Raw genomic sequence first — 22,764 nt, forward strand, 5'->3', positions numbered from 1 at the left:
AAATTCTTGCAAATACATCTTTTGTATTAAATCAGTAAGTATACTAATTATCTATAGGTGTTTTCAAACCCAAGTCCCACTAAAATTCAACTTAAAGTGAAGTCTAGCTGCCACTGAGACTCCAAAAGAAGTCTCACTGCGCTCTTAGCAGTGGGTGCTATAGATGGAGCACCTTTGGTCGTGTTCCCCTGAACTCTGTGCATTTAAACCAGAGGAAAGTTGTAGGGCTGTGGAAGACTTTGGACCGTGCTTTGGATCCGGAGAAGCTTCAGACGCTTCGGCATCTGAAGCAGCATGTCCGGATCAAAGCACTGGCTTTGTTAGGCTTTCCAAAGCAGTTTGGAGCTTCCGAAGTACTTTGGAAAAGCTTTGGAGCTGCTTCAGAGATCCGGCCATAGGGTATAATGGGAATCAATGAAGTATCTATTACTTTATTGGTTTTTTTGTCTGATCTGGATGAAATTTGTAGGGGTCATAACGTCTGCTGAGAGCATGAAGTCTGCCAAGTTTCAAGAAGATCGGTGTAGGGGTTCGGGGGGGAACTGCACGCCAAATTCTTGAAAGAAAACTCGTGTCACATCTATGTGTTACAACACAGGGGGGTGAAAACTGCAGGGGTAGTAGCCCCTGGTGAGCCAACAAAGCCTGCCAAGTTTCAAGAAGATCAGTGCAGGGGTTTGGGGGAAACTGCACCTCAAGCTGCTGACTAGCAAAACTCATGACATTGGTGATACTGTGTGTTAAGGCAGGTTTTGTGGCCTCAGCACAGGCCACCATCCCTGCAGTTTTCACCCCCCTGTGGTGTAACACATACACGTGACATGTGTTTTGCTTTTAAGAATGTGGGGTGCAGTTTCTCCCAAACCCCTGCACCTATCTTCTTGAAACATGGCAGGATTCATGCTCTCAGTGGAGGCTACCACCACCTGCAGGTTTCATCCAAATCAGACAAAAAACAACAAAGATAGAGATATTTCATTGATTCCCCATTATACCCTATGGCCGGTTCTCCGAGGCGGCTCCGAAGCTTTGGAGCTGCTTCGGCCGGATCAAAGCAGGTAACCCTGTCCAGAGCTCTGGATCGGATCCCTAGCATCTGAAGTGGCTGGATACAAAGCCAGATCAAATAGCCACTTACTCACACAAGCCTAGGAAGTTGGTATAAAATAGTCCAAACTATAAATTGTGGCTATTTATATCTACTAAGCAAACAGCTACAAAAGATGCATGGGAAATCAGACCCAGGCGCTTGTAGAGAACAGGGACACCTTAGTACCACACCTTCTCAGAAAGATTGTGTCAAAGCTACAAACATTTACTTCTGCCTCAAGCTTACTACACAAACCAAATGGGAACTGAGACCATACAGCAGAATACATTTTCCTGGGTGCTGTTGCTTGAAGATTTGAAATTCCCTCTGGTTGAATCACCACACACACACACGCACGCACGCAAGCATTTTTTTTTTAGGGCCTCATTCTGAAACACATTTGTGTCAGTAGCTCCACTGGGCCCAGCTCCTTCACGTGGTGGTTTATGCCTGTGCAAAGTGAATGGTAAAATTGAATCAGAATGCATCCATTTTGTATTCACTTTTCACAGGTGAACACAAAGACACAATGGCCAGGTACAAAAAGCCTGAGGCAGAAGTGATCCAAGTCACACGTTTTACTTTAAACACCCTCGGTAAGTGTGGGAGTAAACAGAAAACACATTTGCCCTTTGGTGCAGGGGTAGAAGCACACAAGCTGCCTGCACTGGCTGAGGCCAGCAGGTTAGGGGTGCTTCTGCAGGCCTCCCAGCGTGCCATGCTGGCTCCCTGAGCTTCCAGAGACTCCTGAGCCTAGCCAAACAGGTGGGCCACCCTTGACTGGCTGCCGAGCAGAGGGGAGCAGTCCCCCCAACCTTGCTACTCTGTCAGCCACAGGAATCTATCAGCTGCAGCCAGGCAGGGGGAAGGGGGAATGCTAGCATCTGTGCATCTGCACGACAGAGCAGCAGGAGGAGGGGGCACTGCTCCCCCATGCCCAGCATGCCCCCTGCCATCCCACCTGGCTGCACCTGACAGCTGGCTGGAGGCAGGAGACAGAGCTGGGAACAGAGGCTTTTCTAGCTCATCTTGGTGACAGTCTGGGGGCAGAGCCGGCTAGGAACTTGGCCTGAACAGCCAAGTGCAAGCCGAGTTCTAACAAGCCTCCTTGCAAGGGGGAGGTTAGCAGGGAGCTGCAAAGGCACCTGGGATGCTGGAGGACAGCTACAAACTTGAGTCAGTAGGGGATCTGGTAAAGAAGTTTGATAAACTGGTGTGTAACCTAAATCAGTGAAATCTGATACCACATTGATCCAGGTCTTAGACTGGGTCCTTCCCTTTTTAAACCAGTCTACATGTTCTGCTGCTGTTTGCTTACAGGCATAGACCAGTTTCCAATCACTTATACTGATATAAGTGTAATGCCTGTACCTGGCTAAAAAGTGCAAGATACTGGAAGAACAGGTTCCTGGACTCTATATGTTGGTCTCAATTCTGTACTCACATTGATTTCAAATTATGGAGTCCTATGGATGTTAGAGAAAACAGTCTGGTCCAAAACATAGTACTCTTTATTTGGCATCGTCATTCATGAGAGACCAGTGGGGGTGTTGTTTGTTTTTGTGATATCTTTTATTGGACCAAATGTAAGTTTGGGAGAGATGCTGGACAAGATTTCAGGCACAATGTGCCCTTCTTCAGATGTGAGAAATAAGCAGACCTGGAGAAGGTTGGTCCAGTAAAAAGTATCATTAAAAAAATCTGGCGCCTCATACATTTTCAGGACCATCATAGCTCCAACTCACACTCCAACTATTATTTTGATTAGTAATGGGTGAGGTTCTACAGGTGCTGAAGTTCACATTACCTTCTAAAACCAAAAGGCAAGTTCTATGGGACTTAAGGATGAAAAAAAAAATAAAAAGATGGTATTAATCAAAATGTGATAGGTTCCATAGGTGTCCTATAAATCTTCAGTAACTGCTATAAAGAATTATTTTTATTTACTGAACTTTGTGTGTCAGGGAAATAGTTACCAAACATATTTAAAAACTTGTTTTTAAGCCCATACTGGAATGTTTTTCTGAATACAACCAAATTGCTATGGCCTGCCACACTTGCAAGATCAATTTTTTTAACTAATTTTTAACACTCATTTTTTAACTAAATGAGTACACTTGGCTTTCAACTGAAAGAGCTGCCTCTTCTGTGGTATTTCTAAACTTAAGTAATAACCCACACCAGAAAGAACAATGTTGCCTCTGAAACAAAGAAAACCGTGTAGTTCCACAATAAACGTGATTCATTGCAAGTTTAAAACTGAAAATCAAGGCAGATTTCATCAGAAGATACTAACATATCCCTAATTTCTCTCTGGAGGGAACACATCACTTTGGTTCATGGGCAAACAGTGACAGAGAAAAAAGATGGAGTGTGCAATTAAATATTGATTTGTATCAGGATCCACAGAGGCAGCACAACTCACTGAATATCTCCTTAATAAGTATTCAGTTCTGAAGCATGCCAACAATGATCAGTAGTTTATCAGTAGTTAATTTGCTGTGGCATAATCCTAGTTTGGTAGGTTCGGGGACTTCTAGGCCCATCTAGGAAAATAGCCACTGTTGCATGGGAACCTGAAGCATAGAGTTTGAAAACAGCTGTTTAGACCCTAGATGTAGTCCAGGAGCAAAGCCCAGGTGATATGCTACTGGCAGGCAGTGAAGAGATTTAATGGAAGGTTTTTAAATCTGAATGGAAAGTGGATCTGTGGAACTCTGAAGACTGAATGAGCCTAACTCAGGGCCCAGGAAGACATAAGAACACTTTCCACTCCTAGCACGAGGTCAGACATTGGCGTGCACCAACAAGAATTATATTGTTTTACAGGTCAGTTATCAGTACAATGCTCTGGTTTGAATCTTGCTATTTTTACTGGAAAATAAAGTAGGGATAATGACTCCTCCTAGTCTGCATTGCCTTATAGAGATCTCAATGACATGATGCTCAGAGTTATGAAGCGATTCCAGCCTTACATTACATCTTATTACTGCTCTGGTTCAGCCTTAACTTGCATACCAGCATGTTTTCAGTGACTGGATTTTGCTCAAGGCAGTTCCACTTGTTTTGCAAGTTTTCTGCTCTGATTTTAGATGGTTCATTCCCACTACTAGAAAGGTCTGGACAGGCCAAAAAGTATGCCATCCTTAAGCAGAATAATACCATTTTCAGCTGCGGTCCAAGACAGAAGACCCCAAAACCAGCTGTGAGGAAGTCTAATGTGGGACCCATGTCACAACATAGCACAAGAGTTCCAAATGCATCCTAATAATGTTCAAAATAAAATCCTTCCTCAGGCAAGACTCTTAACGAAGCCTGAGGATCTGCCCCTACTATGATCAGATTAATACTTATTTACAGCATAACCCCGAAAGCTTTGTTCTACTTTGTAATATCAGTCTGAAAATTCTACCTGAACTATGAAGGCACCTCAAGAGAAAACTCTTTAAGAAGATGCTTTGAAAGGAGAGTCTCAGTGGACTCCATGCATCTATAGTACTAGCATTCAAACGGGTCTAACATATGCATCTGTTTCAAACTATAGAACAGGAAGATCTTTAGGTTTTACTTGAAACGTGTAAGAACACATACATAAAGATTGTGGCTTGTATAAAACTAGATTTATGCCAGGTTCCTAGAAAATTATGGTTTGGGCATGTAACAGTTAAAGAAACTATGGCATGCTAACTGTGCATATTAAAACAAAGAGTTGGCAGCTTCTGAAGGAAAAGGGCTGGTGTGCCTCTGTTCCAACTTGTCAGTCAACTCATGCCAGCACTCTCCACGTCTGCCTCCCCAGCACACCCTCATTACACGTGTCTGTCTGGACTGATTCACTCATCTGTTCAGAGACTCCTGATAAGTCAGGAATTCTTCCTTCTCTCAGCTGTGGAATTGAATCTCAGACATCTCAGCGTTTTTCCTGTAACCCCCTCAGGAAGCTCTTTGCTTATGGTATCATTTCATCTCCCTTCACTACTAGTCTGTTTCTGATTTCTAGAATGGAAGAAGCTGAACTGCTGAAGGAAAGATTCCAGGCCATAACAGTAAGTGCTCACAGTTATAACTAACTCAATATAAAAATAGCTTAGTAAAAGCAATGCATTAACACCCTGCTGTACGTTTTCTGAAGGATCATGTGTTCCATAAAGGAAAAGGGAAAACAGGTCTATTTCAGCTTGAAAAGCATATATAGTATTATTATTATTATTATTATTATTATTATTTTGCTGTGATGCAACAAAGTTGCCTGTACTGATTTTAATGTGTGTTGTTCATACACTTGAAAATTAAATCCAGTGCACTTAGCATAGATGTGCAAGTCATTGTTAGACCTGAGAAGATACATAATGCTCTTGTCACAACTGAATGCACTTGTCTGAAGGTCAAAAAGCAGGTCTTCTCACTCAAGAGGCTACAAAACAAATCTATTCCCAGGCAAAAACTAACTAGGGAACCAAAAGTTTTCCCTCCAAAATTGTAGAACAAAGTATAATTACAGGATTATTGCCAGTTTTTGCAGGTAGCAAAATGTAACACTGTAAAAGTTAAGAAGGAAATGCATGGATTGAAGTCCTGCTTATCAATTTCCAGTAGAGCCATGGAATAGATTACATTCATAAAGAATGCAGCAAATGCTAAAGACTTTAGAAGACAACTTCAATTCCTTTCACAAAAGAGAATGACTTTGAAAGTTTGAATACTTATGTAGTTGTAGAAACTATTATATTCTTTAAAGGGGCTTGTATATGGCTTATGTAACAAAAACGGACATGACAGTATCAACTATGTTATAAAGATAAAACTGAGAAAGTATTTGGCCCTGTGAGATAAAAGAAAAGGAAATCATTGAAGGAAAGTTAATTTGTTACAGCTAATTAGTAAGATAAAACCCTAAAATAAAAGAACCACTTTTCCATTTTATTACATTACATAACATTGAAATTAGCTGTCAAAGACAACAGTAAGCCCCCAAAAAGCATACAAACTTAAAAAGAGTATACTAATGCTAAATTTTTCAGTAGCAAAATGTAAACACTCCCACATGGAAATTCAGATAGACATAATAGACAAGTTAGTTTCGATGTTGTTTGAGATCCAGGGGACAGGGTAGATATGCACTTTATAGACTAACTAAATAAGATATAAATGAGTTTTCATGGGCTAAGGCTCACTTCATTAGATGCTTCAGCTCACACAAGCTTGTGCTATATCACAAAATAATATACAATTTATTTAGTTTATTCTATATATACCCTTCATATATACCCTGTCTTCTGCCTGCCTTCAGATTAACATGGCTAACCACCTCCCTCTGGTCATGGTTGATAGCCACTCACTCATAATTTGTTTAAGGTCTGATCCAACTCCTACCCTTCAATTGGAAGTGTTTTCATTACCTTTAATGGGGATTAGTCAGGCTAATAACCCTGCACCTTGTCTTTGGCATATTGGCTCAAAGCCGAGAAGTGGATTTCTTTGGGGCTATTCTCCCAACCCATATACTTTCTTGTCCTTCTTTGAATTTCATTGAAGGAGTGGGGGCAGCAGAACTGCTTCAGGTGAACCCAAAGTCCTGACAGGGAGTAGCGTTTACTAGCTACATCTTTGTCTACCCAGGAGAACTTGCAAATCATTTTCCAAGACCTGCAACAGCTTCCAGCATCCTGTGTTGCTGTTACAGGAAATGTGCAGTCAGGCTTGGTTTTTGGCCAGGTCTTTAAAATATCACAATTGCTGTATAAAGTAACTACTTGCAACCAACTATGATGGCTGCTGCATCAATCTGCCACTTTTGAAATGCTTAGAGTATTTATTATAGTGCATTATGAAAATAAAATATCCTTCCCACCAAATAAAAATTGACCAGTGGAGCTCTAGTTAAGTTAAAAAGCTGCAATACACCAGTTTTCTAAGAAAGCTGCATTGATACATGTCAAATATTGTACAGGTTTCTCATGGTGATGTGAGAGTAGTCTAGGGATCTTAACTGCCGGTATAACCAAGAGATTGGTCATGAGAGGGTAGCACTGTGCAGACACTTAGGCTAGGTACAGACTTCTGGAGAGGTAGGAGGAAGGTTAGATCACATTAAAAATGGCCACACAATCTAATTTAATTTGCCCAGGTATAGGCCTTATACTTAGATTGACCTAACCAGGCCTCTAAACATGAACTGTACAGAAGTTCAGGAAGTTTATATCAGTATAAAAATGGCTGACCCAATACAATTTAACCATACCTCTGAGGTAGTCTAACATATTGGGTCAGGTGAGACTGATCTAACTGATCTCCTGTATAGATCTCAGCATAGTCCTGGGCCTGGGAAAGCCCACATGGTGACACCAGCGGCAGAGCTGTGCCCTTCCTACCCATCCCCCAGGCACCGAGTTATATTTAGTTCACAGCCCTTCACACCTCCCCACAGACAAACAACCTCACCACCACCCCCACACACCCACACACCAGCCATCCCCTCTGCTGAGCCTGCCAAACCCCACATCCTGCAAGCTGCTCCTAGTACCCATCTTACCAGCATTTGCCAGTGCCAGGAGCTGATCAAATTTAGTTGGGGTGGGGAAGGTGTGGGTAGGATCAGAAAGAGTAGGTTGGCCAAGAGAGCTTGTTCGTCTAGGGTTGGGGAGGATCAGGACGCTAAAAACAGCTCCTGGTCGGGGGGGGGGTACAGGGGGAGGGAGAAAAGCTCTCCCAGACCCCCATGCTTGCTCCCCTGATCCTGCCAAGCCCTCCTGGACCCCACCAACCCCCCCTCCACCAATGCCTCCAAGCCCCCTGTGGCCCCTGCTTGTCCTCACAATCCTGCCAGACTCTCCCAGTCCCCACCAACCCCCACAAGCACACCCCACTCCCCCCCCAAGCCCCCCCTGCAGACCCCACTTACCCCCACACACACTATTCCTCCCCATCCTGAGTTACCTTAGATGGGGTGGCCATTTTTTACTTGATCTAATCTCCCCCTAACCTCCCCAAATGTCTCTACAAATCATTAGAAAATCTGATAAAGAACAAAAGTTTTCAAAATGATTGCTTTCAAAATTACTTAGCAGTCCCAGTACCTTAACTCTGCACAGCCCACAGTACAAGCCAGTAGTACATTGCAAGTTGTTTACGTCTTTCACAAACCTCATTTTTTTCAATAATTTGATTCTATTTCACTCCTAAAGTTCTAGTGAACCTTTTGCTTCCCTGCGTACCAACCTCAGACAGATCCATTTGACCAATTACACCATACAGTTACCATGCCCTTATCTGATGCACACAAGGGGGAAAAAACACCCAAATTCTTTGATCAACTAAAAGAACACTAATTTGTTGGTTTATTTTATTAGAAAGAAGCAGCATTTTCATAGTAAAGTTAGAATCAGGAATATTTGCTACGGGAAAAAAATTGCCGAGACCAAAATAACAGGAACCAGTGTTTGATCCTTTAATCAGGTCCAAAGTCTCCTTTCCATGACAAGGACAAATGGTGGAAATGTTTTAAAACATTTTTAGATCATGAGGTTTTCTTGGCCTCAAACAACAGCAGCAAAGTTTCCATTCCTGTAGAGAGGATGGGAATGTTTTCATCCACATGGACAAGGAAGAATACTCCCAAAAATCTACGCAAAAAAGGTGGATGGGCTGGCAGGGGTTAGCTCCTTTGGTGGTCTTAACAAGGCAGGAGCTGCCTGTGTGATCTTCCTATCTGGTGATTCCACCCTCCAAAATATGAACAGGCAGTGGAGCCATAAACCAAACTTAGCTTGGAAGTTAGATCCTTTAGATGCATCTTTTCTCTTCCCCTCCCTTTGATGCAAATTGACCCATTTTGGCTGGAGTTTCCACAGGTTTCCTCCCCTCCATACAGAGAATTTGAAATGCCTAGTCAGGCAGGACTCCTGTAGATAAAACAGGACTTGCATTTAACACAATTGGTCAAGTCCTACTTATCCCAGCCTATAGGTGAGAGAGAGAGATGTAGGTAGATCTTTGTCCCACACATCCAAAAAGTTCATCTTTCCCTCCATCATTAAATGTGCTCCTTCCCCTAAACCACATTCCACGGGGGCATAGTTTGATATGTAAAGGGAATGTAAAATATGTATTGGAGACTGGGCATTTACCCAATTATTCAAAAGTTCAAAGTACTGTACAGACCTTGTTCTGTCAGCAGTAAACTTTAGATAGGACACAGCAAAATTCACTCTAAATAATGTCCCAACATGCTTAAAGAACCTTTTCTTGACCACAAGGATGCAATGGGCTGCTCTTCTGCTCTATCAGGCTGCATCCAGATGAGCATGGGCGTGCAGTATGTAGCACCGCAGACCCAGGAGATTCCCAGGGTCAAAAAAACCCACACCAAAAAAAAGCAGGGCAGCACGTACCACCCATAACCAGAGCCTGGCTGGCCACAGAGCCACACTCTGGCTGCTGGCCAGGCTCCCAGCTTCAGAAGTACTGTGGCTGCAGCTCCCCAAGGCTCCCAGGACCCCAGGTAAGGCTGCTGGGGCCAGCACTGCTGCCGGCCCCAGCCTCCGCTACCCCACCTGGGGTAACCTTCCACATGCCAGAGTGTGTGTGACATAGACATTCCCTGGGGACAAGGTGTGCCACTGCTACTTGCTCCTAGGGAAACTAATGTCCATGCTCATCTGGACACAGCCCCTGTGTGTTAAATTTAGTTCTGCTGTTAGCAGTTAATTCCACATGAATAGCTATACATTCATCATTAAAAATAAATAAATCCAGGTTCATTTTGCTTATGGATAATTGTGTGGTCAGGGGTTATTGCTAGTCAATATCAACATTTAAAACACAGACCATAGACCCTATAGTAAAGGATGCAGATACAAAATTCAAAGACAACAAGTAGATCAGGGAAAGAAACACGGGGACATAAATAACATGAATTATCTGCAAGTTGGATGTTAAAAAATTAACATTTCCTTTTTGGTATAATACACCAATATCATGTGGAATTCTATTTTCTGTTTCTTCTGCATGTTGACTTAATGATTTCTCTTCTACCCATTATTCCTATGCAACATCCATTAGTCAGAATTTGGGGGTAGTACAGAACAAATTAATTAAGTCTGAACTGATTTCAGCTGTAAGGTTTTTGTTATTTTGAAAGTGTATTTCCTGCCTAATTATTTTAATTTAATCTCTTTCAGTGCCAAAATACATTTTAGTTTCAGAGAAAGTAGTTTTTTTTCATATATATTCCCATTGCTACAAATACAAAATTTAAATTAGCCCAGGCTAGGTTTTTAGCATAAGTTTTAAAAGGGTGCATTCTCTGGCTAGAAGTACTACCATTGAAAACTTTATTATAAAAAAAGTAAGTTCCCTTAGTAGAATATAATAGTTTGTAAATATGGACTCACAACATCCGACTTATCTAATGATTTGATTATGTCAAGGCCATCTTTAAAAGTGACATTAGGAATGTTTCTTATTTTTTTTAAAAGCTGTAAAGTTTGGGGAACAGAGATAACATGTCCTTGAGATCAGGACTGAGTGAACTGTAAGAAATCTGTGAGGGTGAATGTTAGACAAATACACTTTAAAAATAGACACCGCTAACAAATATCACACAGCAGTGGTCTTAACCTAGTTAGCTGTCTGGTACAGGGTGTTACAGAATAGATCCATGAATCTCTGATGGACTGGTGTCTCAGGAAGAAATCCAGAAGGACTGTGTGTCAGACTATATATGGCCTAGATCTAACTTACCTTAAAAGTTGTGTCTTGTGCAGAGATGAGTCATAGATTTCATAGACATTAGGGCTGGAAGGGACCTCGTAAGATCTTCGGGTCCAGCCCCCTGCCCAAAGGGCAGGAAGTCAGCTAGGGTCAAAGGATCCCAATAAAAGAAACGTCCAAATGTTTCTTGAAAGTGTCCAGAGTAGGTGCTTGCACCACCTCTGGGGGGAGTTTGTTCCAGGCCTTGGGGGCTCAGACAGTAAAGAAGTTTTTACTTATGTCCAACCTAACATGGTCTTGCAGGAGTTTGTGACCATTGGACTTTGTCATCCCATGGGTTGCTCTGGTGACCAGGTGTTCCCCCAGATCCCAATGTACACCTCTTATGTACTTATAGGCTGCCACCAAGTCACCCCTGAGCCTGCACTTCTCCAGGCTGAAGAGTCCCATAGCTCCCAGCCTCTCTTCATAAGGCCTCTTCACCTGCCCTCTGATCATGCACGTGGCTCTCCTCTGGACTCTTTCAAGCTTCTACACGTCCTTCCTAAATTGTGAAGCCCAGAATTGTATGCAGTACTCCAACTGCTGCCTCACCAAAGCCAAGTACAGCAGGAGGATGACATCCTGGATCTTGCTTGAGGTTCATCGGTAGATGCAAGCTAGAGTTTTGTTTGCTTTGCCAGCTGCAGTATCGCATTGGTGGCTCATATTCAGCTTGTGGTCAATCATGACGTCAATAAGACAGCGAGTGGGTAAGGTAACTAGTAGGGTGAAAGTGCTAGACTTTAGGAAAGCTGATTTCAATGAACTCAGGCGATTAGTCAAGGACGCACTGCAGAGTAGGAGATTTGAAGAGATGGAAGCCCAAGAAGGGTGGCTGTGCCTTAAGGAAACGATCTTTCAGGCACAAAGCGAGACGATCCCCGAGCGAGGCAAAAAAGAGGGAAAGGGGCCAGGAGGCTTCCCTGGCTGACCAGAGAAATCCAGGGCAGCCTAAGGGACAAAAGGGGAGCACATAAAAAGTGGAAACAGGGAGAGATCACCAAAGATGAATATACCTCCTCTGCTCATGCTTGTAGGGAAGCAGTTAGACGGGCCAAAGCTACCATGGAGCTGAGGATGGCAACCCAAGTAAAAGACAACAAAAAATTGTTTTTTAGATATATAGGGAGTAAAAGGAAGGCCCAGGGAGGAATAGGAACCCTGCTAAATGGGCAGAAACAATTGGTGACGGACAGGGGGGACAAGGCTGAACTCCTCAACGAGTTCTTTGCCTCTGTGTTCCTAAGTGAGGGGCATGACAAGTCTCTCACTGGGGTTGTAGAGAGGCAGCAGCAAGGTGCCAGACTTCCATGCGTAGACCCTGAAATGGTGCAGAGTCATTTGGAAGAACTGGATGCCTTTAAGTCAGCAGGCCCAGATGAGCTCCATCCAAGGGTGCTGAAGGCACTGGCCGACATCATTGCAGAGCCACTGGCGAGAATATTTGAAAGCTCGTGGCGCAAGGGCCAAGTCCTGGAGGACTGGAAAAGGGCCAATGTGGTCCCCATTTTCAAGAAGGGGAGGAAGGAGGACCCGGGCAACTATAGGCCAGTCAGTCTCACCTCCATCCTTGGCAAAGTCTTTGAAAAAATTATCAAGGCTCACATTTGTGAGAGCCCAGCAGGACAAATTATGCTGAGGGGAAACCAGCACAGGTTCGTGGCAGGCAGATCATGCCTGACCAATCTAGTTTCTTTTTATGACCAGGTTATGAAATGCCTGGACACAGGAGGAGGGGTGGATGTCATATACTTAGACTTCAGGAAGGCCTTTGATACGGTATCTTACCCCATACTGGTGAACAGGTTAAGAGGCTGTGACTTGGATGACTACACAGTCCGGTGGGTGGCGAATTGGCTGGAGGGTCGCACCCAGAGAGTCGTGGTAGATGGGTCGGTTTCTACCTGGAAGGGTGTGGGCAGTGGGGTCCCGCAGGGCTCAGTCCTTGGACCGATACTCTTTAATGTCTTCATCAATGACCTGGACGAGGGAGTGAAATGTACTCTGTCCAAGTTTGCAGATGACACAAAGCTATGGGGAGAGGTGGACACGCCGGAGGGCAGGGAACAGCTGCAAGCAGATCTGGACAGGTTGGACAAGTGGGCAGAAAACAACAGAATGCAGTTCAACAAGGAGAAATGCAAAGTGCTGCGCCTAGGGTGGAAAAATGTCCAGCATACCTACAGCCTAGGGAATGACCTGCTGAGTAGCATGGAAGTGGAAAGGGATCTTGGAGTCCTAGTGGACTCCAAGATGAACATGAGTCAGCAGTGTGACGAAGCCATCAAAAAAGCCAATGGCACTTTATCGTGCATCAGTAGATGCATGATGAATAGGTCCAAGGAGGTGATACTTCCCCTCTATCGGGCGCTGGTCAGACCGCAGTTGGAGTACTGCGTGCAATTCTGGGCACCGCAATTCAAGAGGGATGCGGATAACCTGGAGAGGGTCCAGAGAAGGGCCACTCGTATGGTTAAGGGCCTGCAGACCAAGCCCTACGAGGAGAGATTAGAGAAACTGGATCTTTTCAGCCTCCGCAAGAGAAGGTTGAGAGGCGACCTTGTGGCTGCCTATAAGTTCATCAAGGGGGAACAGAAGGGAATTGGTGAGTATTTATTCACCAAGGCGCCCCCGGGGGTTACAAGAAATAATGGCCACAAGCTAGCAGAGAGCAGATTTAGATTGGACATTAGAAAGAACTTCTTCACAGTTCGAGTGGCCAAGGTCTGGAACGGGTTCCCAAGGGAGGTGGTGCTCTCCCCTACCCTGGGGGTCTTCAAGAAGAGGTTGGATGAGCATCTAGCTGGGGTCATCTAGACCCAGCACTCTTTCCTGCTTATGCAGAGGGTCGGACTCGATGATCTATTGAGGTCCCTTCCGACCCTAACATCTATGAATCTATGACTCCCAAGTCTCCTTCGGTCATGGTGCTAGCAAGTGTAGCATTGCCGAGCCTACAAGCGTTATGCAGGTTTTTATTCCCAAGGTGGAGCACCTTGCATTTCTCTGTATTGAATGCTATCAGGTTTTCATCCGCCCACCTTGCAAGCCTATTGAGGTTGGCCTTGATCACCAGCCTATCCTCAAGTGTGGAGACTCTTCCCCAAATTTCGGTGTAGTCAGCAAACTTGGCCAGTCCGCTTTTGAGACCAGTGTCCAGATAGTTTATGACTTTTTTAAAGTCCAAGTATATGACATCAGCCTCTTCCGTCTTGTCCAGGTGAGTCAAATACTTTTCAGAGTTAATGCAAAGCAGAATTCATGTCTACTAAACTAATTCTGACACTTCTCAGAAGAGTAAGGGTGTCAATGCCAATGTGAGGACAATTGCTTTCTGCCAGGCTACAGTATCCCTGTGCATTTCCCACAGGATAGGCTGTTCACCACCTTGTGTCCTCGGACACGCAACCATCTTCTACACCTGAAGTGGCTGATTTGCAACAGGATGTAGAAGGATTCACTAAAAAACAACATTAGCAACCCCTAGGGATCTGGGGCCATAATTTCTTTTACGCAGGTCCAACAACATGCAGAACTAAATGTTCTTCATCTCATCCAAGGTCCCTTCCAGCCCTAATTTCTATGGAACCTATTAAACATTCATTGCCCCAAGTGTTTGCATTATCTGCCCATATGTAGGGGAGATGACCTACATGAAATGGGCGATAATGAAAATGAGGTTGAATGCCACTGGGGACCAGCAGTGCACACTCCCACTTACATTTCCTCTAGCTTCTCTTCCTTCAGAAGACTCCTCTATCACTCTCCCATCTTTTCAGGGCAGCTCTTTTACCCACTGGGCCCTGCAATAACCAGACAGGGCAGCATCTTTGTACCAAGTCCAAAATACTCATGATACAAACAGGAGGTAGCCCTCCTTAGAGCAAGGCAATCATAGGCTTTCTTCATTTACTCTTTCTGTCTCTCAAGGCACAAGGCAGGCAGGCAGGTGGGTGGGACAGGCCAGCCACCCCACAGCAAAGCAATAAAGAACAACACCCAGCCTCTGAGCTGCTGCTTTATTATTAAAAAAAAAAAAAAGTCTTGATTCAGGAAGCACAGCTGTCCTCGGTTTCTCCTCCTAATACCTAAACAAGTCACTGCTGACAATCCTCTCCATCAGCTTGTTGGCTCATGAAGTCTTGAAAAGCAAACTTTTTCCTCTTTGTGAAGATGTTTAATTTTTTGGGTCTCATAGGGAATGGGCATAACACCCATCCAGGATCCCTATATGCAATGAAGCATTTATACCCTGTAGCCACTAAATTAATTTGTACCGTAGTATATTGACTGCTGCATAGAACAGATGATTATATTTATCAGTTAGTTTACTGTTGTATAGCACATTATTGTGAATGAACAAAATGCCAGAGTTGTTACCTCTACTATCAGTACATTATGGAAGTAAGGACTGTCAGGAGAATGAATGTGGCCCATTAAAAGAGGTGTGTTGGTACAAATGATTTACTTTGTGCCTAATTCAGCTTTTATTGAAACCAATGGGAGTCTTTGCTCTGTCTTTCTTTATTAGAAGTTGTATCTAGTAAGATGTCATCCTGTGTGTGCTCTCTAATGATTCTGGAGGCCACCTGATACCAAATCAATTTCTGCTGTCCTGTAACAGTCCCTCTATTTCCCTTTTTCCATTGATATAACCCTTACATTATAAATAAAATGGTACCATCACGACTCTGTACCCACTTGAGGTTTCCCTTCCAATAGGGGAATCCTGCAATGGATTGGTTGGTGTAAGGCATTCAAAGAGTATAAAATAGTTTTGGTGTGTAGCCTCTTGTCCTCTCTTTTGTGATTTCCTCTTTTAATGCAATAAAGACTGACACATTTTGATAATGATGAATATAAAGCCATAAATTAAATCCATGCTCCAATTTTATAAGCACGTTGCTGCTGTTTTAGTGAGTAAGGTAAATACCTCTCTTTCTCATTTGGACTTCAACTCTCAGCCATAAATGCAGATTTATTAGATAAAACAACTACAGGATTTACTCAGGATATTCTTCAGTTACTGATGGCTCCAGCTGCAAATTGAAAAGCCAGATTTCAATTTAATTACCCCTACTTGGCAAGAAACCTAGGATATGCAGCTTACTGTTCTATCCAGTCTCATTTTGGAAGCAGTTATGCATAAAACCTAGTTCCCAACACCTTTCAAGTAGCTGCCTGCTTTGTGGATAGCATCACAGTGTATTTGTACAAAGATTTGAAGACAAGGTAATAGAAGCAATATGTGAAGACCAGGTGAACTGAGATTGTAGAAAAATATATGCACCAGTTAATTTAAAATCTTAAGTGGGATTTAATTTTCAGTGTGATGTGCAGAATTTGTATTCACCTGTCCAAGGATAAATTTCAGCCTCTGTCCCAGAATGAATTTTACCATAAAAGACTATACCCAGAAATATTTCAAGTGACAAGTAGTTTTCCTTATTTGCAGGACAAAAGAAAACTGCAAGAAGAAATCACGCAGAAACGTCTGAAAATAGAAGAGGAAAAACTAAAACACCAACACTTAAAGGTAATTTATTTTGTGACTGTCATTTTTATGCAACAAATAGCAGCTTTAGTTATTCAGCCTAAATAAGGCACTTTAAAAATATCTGTAAAATCAAGCTAATAAACTTAAGGAAACTCCAACCCAGCTATTATTAACATTAAGCACCATTTCTATAACTAGGCAAACCTTTATGTAGCTAACTCATGTTTATACTGTTAAATTTGCAGAACTGCTTCAAGCCCTATCATTGACTTTTATAGGCATCATGCATAAAACTATTGACACAAAGGAGCTAATGTTATTTGATTTTTTTGGTAGTTTAAAATGAGATCATCACCAGAAATAACTCATAGCTGAAAATTGAGCTTCACATTTCAAACTGGGTGTATTCACTCCATACTTTCCACACAAGAAGCTGGCATTTTGCAGCTTGCAACCTGGCTAGTAGCAGCTTCTTGCTACAATCCTCAGATAAGAGACTATTTATATTTGGCCAAATATCTATCAATTTATTTAATGAACCTCCTGAAGGGAATATGGCCCTGTGTAGAAAGCAGATAAAGACATTTGCAAATGTTGCACTGATGTCAAATTTGGCAAATTCATCAGTAAGGAATCCAAATTACTGATAAATCAAGTGACCCAACCCTGGGTGTTTACATGTAAAAGTGCACTAATTATTTTTTCTTCAGGCTTTGCTTCTCTCAAGGGTAGTTTGGCATTTCATTCAAGTTTCAATAGAAGTGAATTAGATTTTCCATCTGGAAATTATGCAGACTGTTGTACTGCTATAATAGAAGTCCTACACATATCTAAGCCCACACTAGCTATGTAAGTGGGAAAAGGCATCCAGCAAAGAGGGTGTGGATTTCAAAAGGAAGGGAGTGACTTGCCTTTTAGAACACATTACCTGGAATTTCCTCTCCCAAACACAGAAATGTGTTTCTGACTCATCTCCAAAGTAGATGTTGGTAACCAGATATCATTCATCTTCCTTATCTGCTTTACAAGAACAAAGAAAAATGAATTTGCTGCACAGGATCATTACATCCTACCCATCTAGAAGTGAATCTTCAGAAGCAGCCTACACCTAATGCCCGAGAGAAAGGATAGGAAAACAAATGTGCCCGACCATTTGTGCAAGGATATACAGGGTTTTTTTAAACCCCTCGCATCTCACAGATTGCCAGCATATGGTTTTCTTACCCCTATTTTAGCACATATGTACTGTGTGAAGAAGTATTTCAGTCCCTCCCTCCTCCTCCCCCTAGAAAAAAAAATTACCTTTCATTACCTTGGAGTGATTCTTGCCTGTGCATTATGTGCTGATTGTACTGTTTATTTTACACACCTTATATAATCTTCAGTACCTCTTGTGTAGGGCAATATGTAAGGGTATTATCTTATTCTGAAAAAGCAGGTGGCATTTGGGGGTTATGTTCTTGGTTTGTTCCTCTGAGTGCTACTCTTACATCAGTAAACAAATATTAATTTTTTGGGATCACTGAAGAATGGTAAGGAGACCCAGTGTCACTGGTACTTACTGATCCATGCTCCCAATTACTTCCCTTCTAGTTTATCTTTCCAAAACAAAGTCCATTTCTGCTATCTCTCTTCATATTCTGAGATATCATAAATCTTAAATATTTTTGTTGACCTTCTCCAGACTACTCAAACTCAGGAATCTCTATTTATTGTCAGAAATGGGGGGAGGGGAAAGAGTACTCTACAAAACAATTTATTTTAGATTACTGGCATTCAATGGTTAGTTTTCCATCCTTATATTAAAGTATCCAAGAATCAGTGTTCTTATGGTTTGTTCACACTAGGAAAAACAGCTTCTCAAGATATTCAGTGATGGCAAACTCTTTCCTCTCAACATTCAAATTTCATCACGGTCCACTTAAACTTCAGACTTTTTTGTCAGTCAGCACAATCTTACAGTTATCCATGTTACATTACATTGAACACTGTTCTGCCTTGTCCATTAATATATCTTGCCATCAACTTCAACTCCCTCAAAACTCTCTTAATTTATTATAATTCTCATTAAAAACATATTGCTGTCATCAACAAACTTCCTCTTGTAAATCATTCACATTGTTGGCAGGGTTAATCTAGATGAAAATCCAAGATATAAATCATTTCTAGAAGAATTATATATGTCATTATTGTTAATATTAGCAAATGATTGTTATCCATAGTAAAGAGAATCTGTTTTAACATCTCCCCTTCCTGAAGAGCAAACATTCCCCAGCTCTTTACATTTGAGATGTCATTACCCTATGCAATGTACTGTAAATGAATACTTCAAAGATGCTCCTAATATTGATATTGAATTCATGGCTTGGCAACCCAGGGGCTTCTTGAGAGAACAATATAACCTTATATTTGGAAGGTATTAAAATGTGTAAATCTCAATATTTGCACACAGAGTAGGATTTAATGGAAATTTACAGGCTTAGGAATGCCTATGCCTTCAGCAAAAGAAAAACAAAGGACATTACTCTATATTACTCCAGACATAGTCACAGACTACAGAACAACTATACATCTCCAGAGCATGTACAAAACCGTATTCACAGAATTGCAAATCGCTGTCTCAATACCAAAGTTTTGATGAAATGTCAGCTACAAGGAATAGTGAGGGCATTCCCGTCTTCATGTCATCCAGAGTTTCTCAAGTTTGCTCTATACAATGTGCAAGAGCTAATGTGAGAAAGCACTTCCATATCAGTGATACAACATGTTTTGTCATGCATAACTTCTTACTCTAGCAGAACCACTTTTGTTCTTTGTAACAGAAAGAAACACAATATGAATGACTAAAAGCAGCAACTGTCGCTATACCTTAATAATTATGCTAATGATTTGGTGCCATGAAGGATTTTTCTCCAGTAAACAGTCCAAACTTATCCTTCTGTATGATAAACTTGTCCAAATACGCACATAAATCATTTTTTGCAATAGCCACTAATGATGTTATATCATGCCATCTAATCCAAGTAGTGTGCAACAACAGAGGACCTTATAGGAAAAGGAAAAATAGTCACATTGTTTATAAATTATGTTGTGTCGTTGCACTTAAGATATTCTGTCTTTCCAGAGTTTAATCTTTTAATTCTTATAAACATTTTTTTCATTGCATACTATGTACATCTAAACTGCAGGATTTGTCCCTCTGTAACTTACAACATGACACATTGTCCTTTCCCTGAAGGAAGAGCTAGGTGAATTCAGTACTAAACAAAACCTGAAAATAAACTGCTTTCCACATACAGAAACACTTGCCCAACATACGAATTTAAGTAAAACGTATCTTAGCACCCAGTCAGGCTCAGATGTAGAAAGGATGGTCCTGTCTGACATTTTAGCACAGTCATCTTCTTTTGGGTCAAAATTGTGTATCTACTTATGCTGAGAAAGACCTACATGTACTGACATGATCAAGTGAAACCAACACAGGGAAAGGCTGTAGTTGTTACTGTTGCCTTGGGAAGAGTAGTCTGTTCTCCCTCATTTGCTTAAGTGTTCACATCACTGCAATAAAATGTCTTTGATAACTTTTGATCAACTGAATGTCAAGCCCCACAGAAGCTACATTGATCTTTTCCTTTGACTCTTCTGCACTGTATCTCCCTCCTTAAATATAGGAATTACCCTGTGATCCTATCTGGGAACTTGATTGCAAAGGAAGTGTACTGCCTTGGAGTTAAGAGATGCTGCCAGGGAGCTCCACCCCCAGTGAGAAGGCACAGGCCATGAACCTGAGCATTCCTTGCTTCCACATGTTCCTCAGGAGCCACACTTCCAGGAGATAGGGCACTATTCTGTTCCACAAAGGGATCATCTTAGAAAAACACTTCCAGGAGGATCTCCCATTCTCTCCCCAGAGTCGCTATGAAGGGAGGAATCTACTGTTAGCTCATATTCAGATAAGAAGCTAAACATGAGCCAACTGCGTGCCTTGTTACAAAGAAGGCTAATGGCATACTCTGCTGCATTAGTAGGAGCATTGCCAGCAGATCAAGGGAAACAATTATTCCTCTCTATTTGGCACTGGTGAGGCCACATCTGGAGTAGTGTCTAGTTTTGCCCCCCCCCCCCCCCCAAAAGGATATGGACAAATTGGAGAGAATCCAGCGGAGGGCAACAAAAATGGTTAGGGGACTGGGGCACAAGACTTCTGAGGAGAGGCGGAGGGAACTGGGTTTATTTAGTCTGCGGAAGAGAAGGCTGAAGGGGGATTTAATAGCATCCTTCAACTACCTGAAGGGGGGTTCCAAAGAGGATGGAGCTGGACTGTTCTCAGTGGTGGCAGATGAGAAAACAAGGAGCAACGGGCTTAAGTTGCAGCAAGGGAAGTTTAGGATGGGTATAAGAAAAAAAACTCTCTCTTGAGGATGGTAGTAAAACAGGTTACCCAGAGAAGTTGTGGAATCTCCATCCTTGGAGGTTTTTAAGACCCAGCTAGACAAAGCCTTAGCCAGATTGGGATGGTTGGGAACAGTCCTGCTTTGAGCAGGGGCGTGGACTAGATGACTTTCTGAGGTCTCTTTCAACCCTAATTTTCTGATTCTATGGCCATGTCCAGATGAACACAGCTGTGTGGTGTGCAGCACCACACACCTCACATTCAGCTGTTCTCTGCACTGCAAGGAAACAGCACAAAGTGGGGAGGGAGGGGGGAAGGTTTTGACCCCTGGATATCTAGGGATCAGAAAAAACCCACGCCAAAAAAAAAGCAGAACAGCGCATGCAGAGGCAGCATGCACTGCCCAAAACTGGAGACTAGCTGGCCAGAGCCATACTCCAGCTGCTGGCCAGACTCTGAGCAGCAGGATCACCATTGCTGCATCCCCAGGAGGCCCCCAGGACCCCAGGTTATGATGCTGGGGACAGTCCAGTGCTGGCCCAAGCCTACCCTATCCCACCCAGGGTAACCTGCCACACACCAGAGGATGTGCGGCACAGGCATTCCCTGGAGACAACTAGTGGCAGCACCAGGTGTCCTGCTGCTAGTTGTCCCTGGGGAACCAAACATCCACGCTCATGTGGACACAGCCTATGATTCCTTATCCAGGTGAAGATTACTAGGCAACAGTATTTATGCAGAACAAGTTTGGGAACTGTGTTCCTTTAATTGCACTGGCAGTGCTTCTACCATCTGCCTTCAGCTGTCCTCTACCAAGCCCCACAAAGAAGAAAGTAGGACTAGCAAGATTCTTTTAAAATTGATTGCCTGTTTTCTCCCCTTCCTATAAGCACATGCCAGTTCCAACAAGTATATTTACGAATCCCCTTTTGTGCTATGCTGCCAGAATGAAGGAAGTGTTCCCCAAGTTAAGGGTTATTCCCAAAACAGAGCAAGGGGTAAGCCAGACTAGTGGTCAAATAAGGGCATAAGCACCCACAGTGCTACTACGGTAGCTACATTGAATTCAGCTCTGCAAATTCCAGGTGTCAATCATAGCCTACCTCATTTCTATTTGAATGTGAATCTACCCAAGAAAGGGTACTCATGTTTGGGCAGGCTTCTTAAAGCCTTGCCTCTGAAAGTAATACGTGACTTTTCTCTTATTTTCAGGTACGAGTAGGGCAGTGATGAATCCCTATGTATCATACTTCGTTTTACAGCACATTTTTTTTCAGATAAAAAACCTGAAACAGATTATTTTTACATAATCATGGTGAGTCCTGGGCACTGCTTAGGTGGAGTAAAGGAGACCACAACTGTCACAAATACTCAGCAGAGAAACTGCCTGTCATAAAGAAACACTGTAGCTATGGGTACTACATCTGAACCATCCTCCAGCCTGAGTTAGGGGGAAGGGCTAAAAGAATTTTAAGGACTCTCTCAGGGGTGCAATTTTGAGGAGTCCAGGAGCTGCTCCAAGCTCCAATGAGCAAGGCTTTGGCACAGGAGAGAACATAGGCATCTGCCCAAAAGCAAATTCTCAAACAAAACCAGTAATAAATGAGCACATTTAAAAATCCTAATACAAACCAAAGCAGAAGCCACTTCAACTGACAAAAATATAAGTGACTAAAGGAAAATTACAATGGAATCAGCCAGCCTGAAACATCTAAACCACAAAGGAATGAAACGAAAATTCATGTTTTAATTAAGTACTATTTATAAGAGGGAAGAACGCCAAAAACAGTTCTGCTCTTTAACCAACCAAGAGTGCTGATACATTCCAGGAAGAGTGCTGCCTTTGTATTTCTATGGTTTTTGTCTTTTTGTTTATCACCTGCTACTTGCCTTTCAAATGTGCTGTCACTTTTGTAATCTGTTGTAGGAAGCAGTCACAGATAAGGATGCCAATATGTAAAGCATGTTAAGAAATTAACACAAAAAGCTAAATTAAAAAAAATAAAAAAGCTTTTGGGAATAATTCAAAAG

At 42.5% G+C, this 22,764-nt stretch overlaps 1 protein-coding gene across 1 annotated transcript in view; it reads left to right on the forward strand.

Moving 5' to 3' along the window:
• Positions 1-4,837: 4,837 nt before the first annotated feature.
• The window catches only part of PALMD (palmdelphin), a 43,575-nt gene continuing 25,648 nt past the window's right edge, over positions 4,838-22,764 (forward strand). The window contains exons 1-2 of the mRNA XM_019479140.2: positions 4,838-5,136; positions 16,299-16,379. Coding sequence (XP_019334685.1) covers positions 5,092-5,136; positions 16,299-16,379 — 126 coding nt within the window. The 5' untranslated portion in view covers positions 4,838-5,091. The remainder of the gene's footprint in view (positions 5,137-16,298; positions 16,380-22,764) is intronic.

This window comes from Alligator mississippiensis, chromosome 5, assembly GCF_030867095.1.
Source record: "Alligator mississippiensis isolate rAllMis1 chromosome 5, rAllMis1, whole genome shotgun sequence".
In the NCBI taxonomy this organism is placed as follows: Eukaryota; Metazoa; Chordata; order Crocodylia; family Alligatoridae; genus Alligator; species Alligator mississippiensis.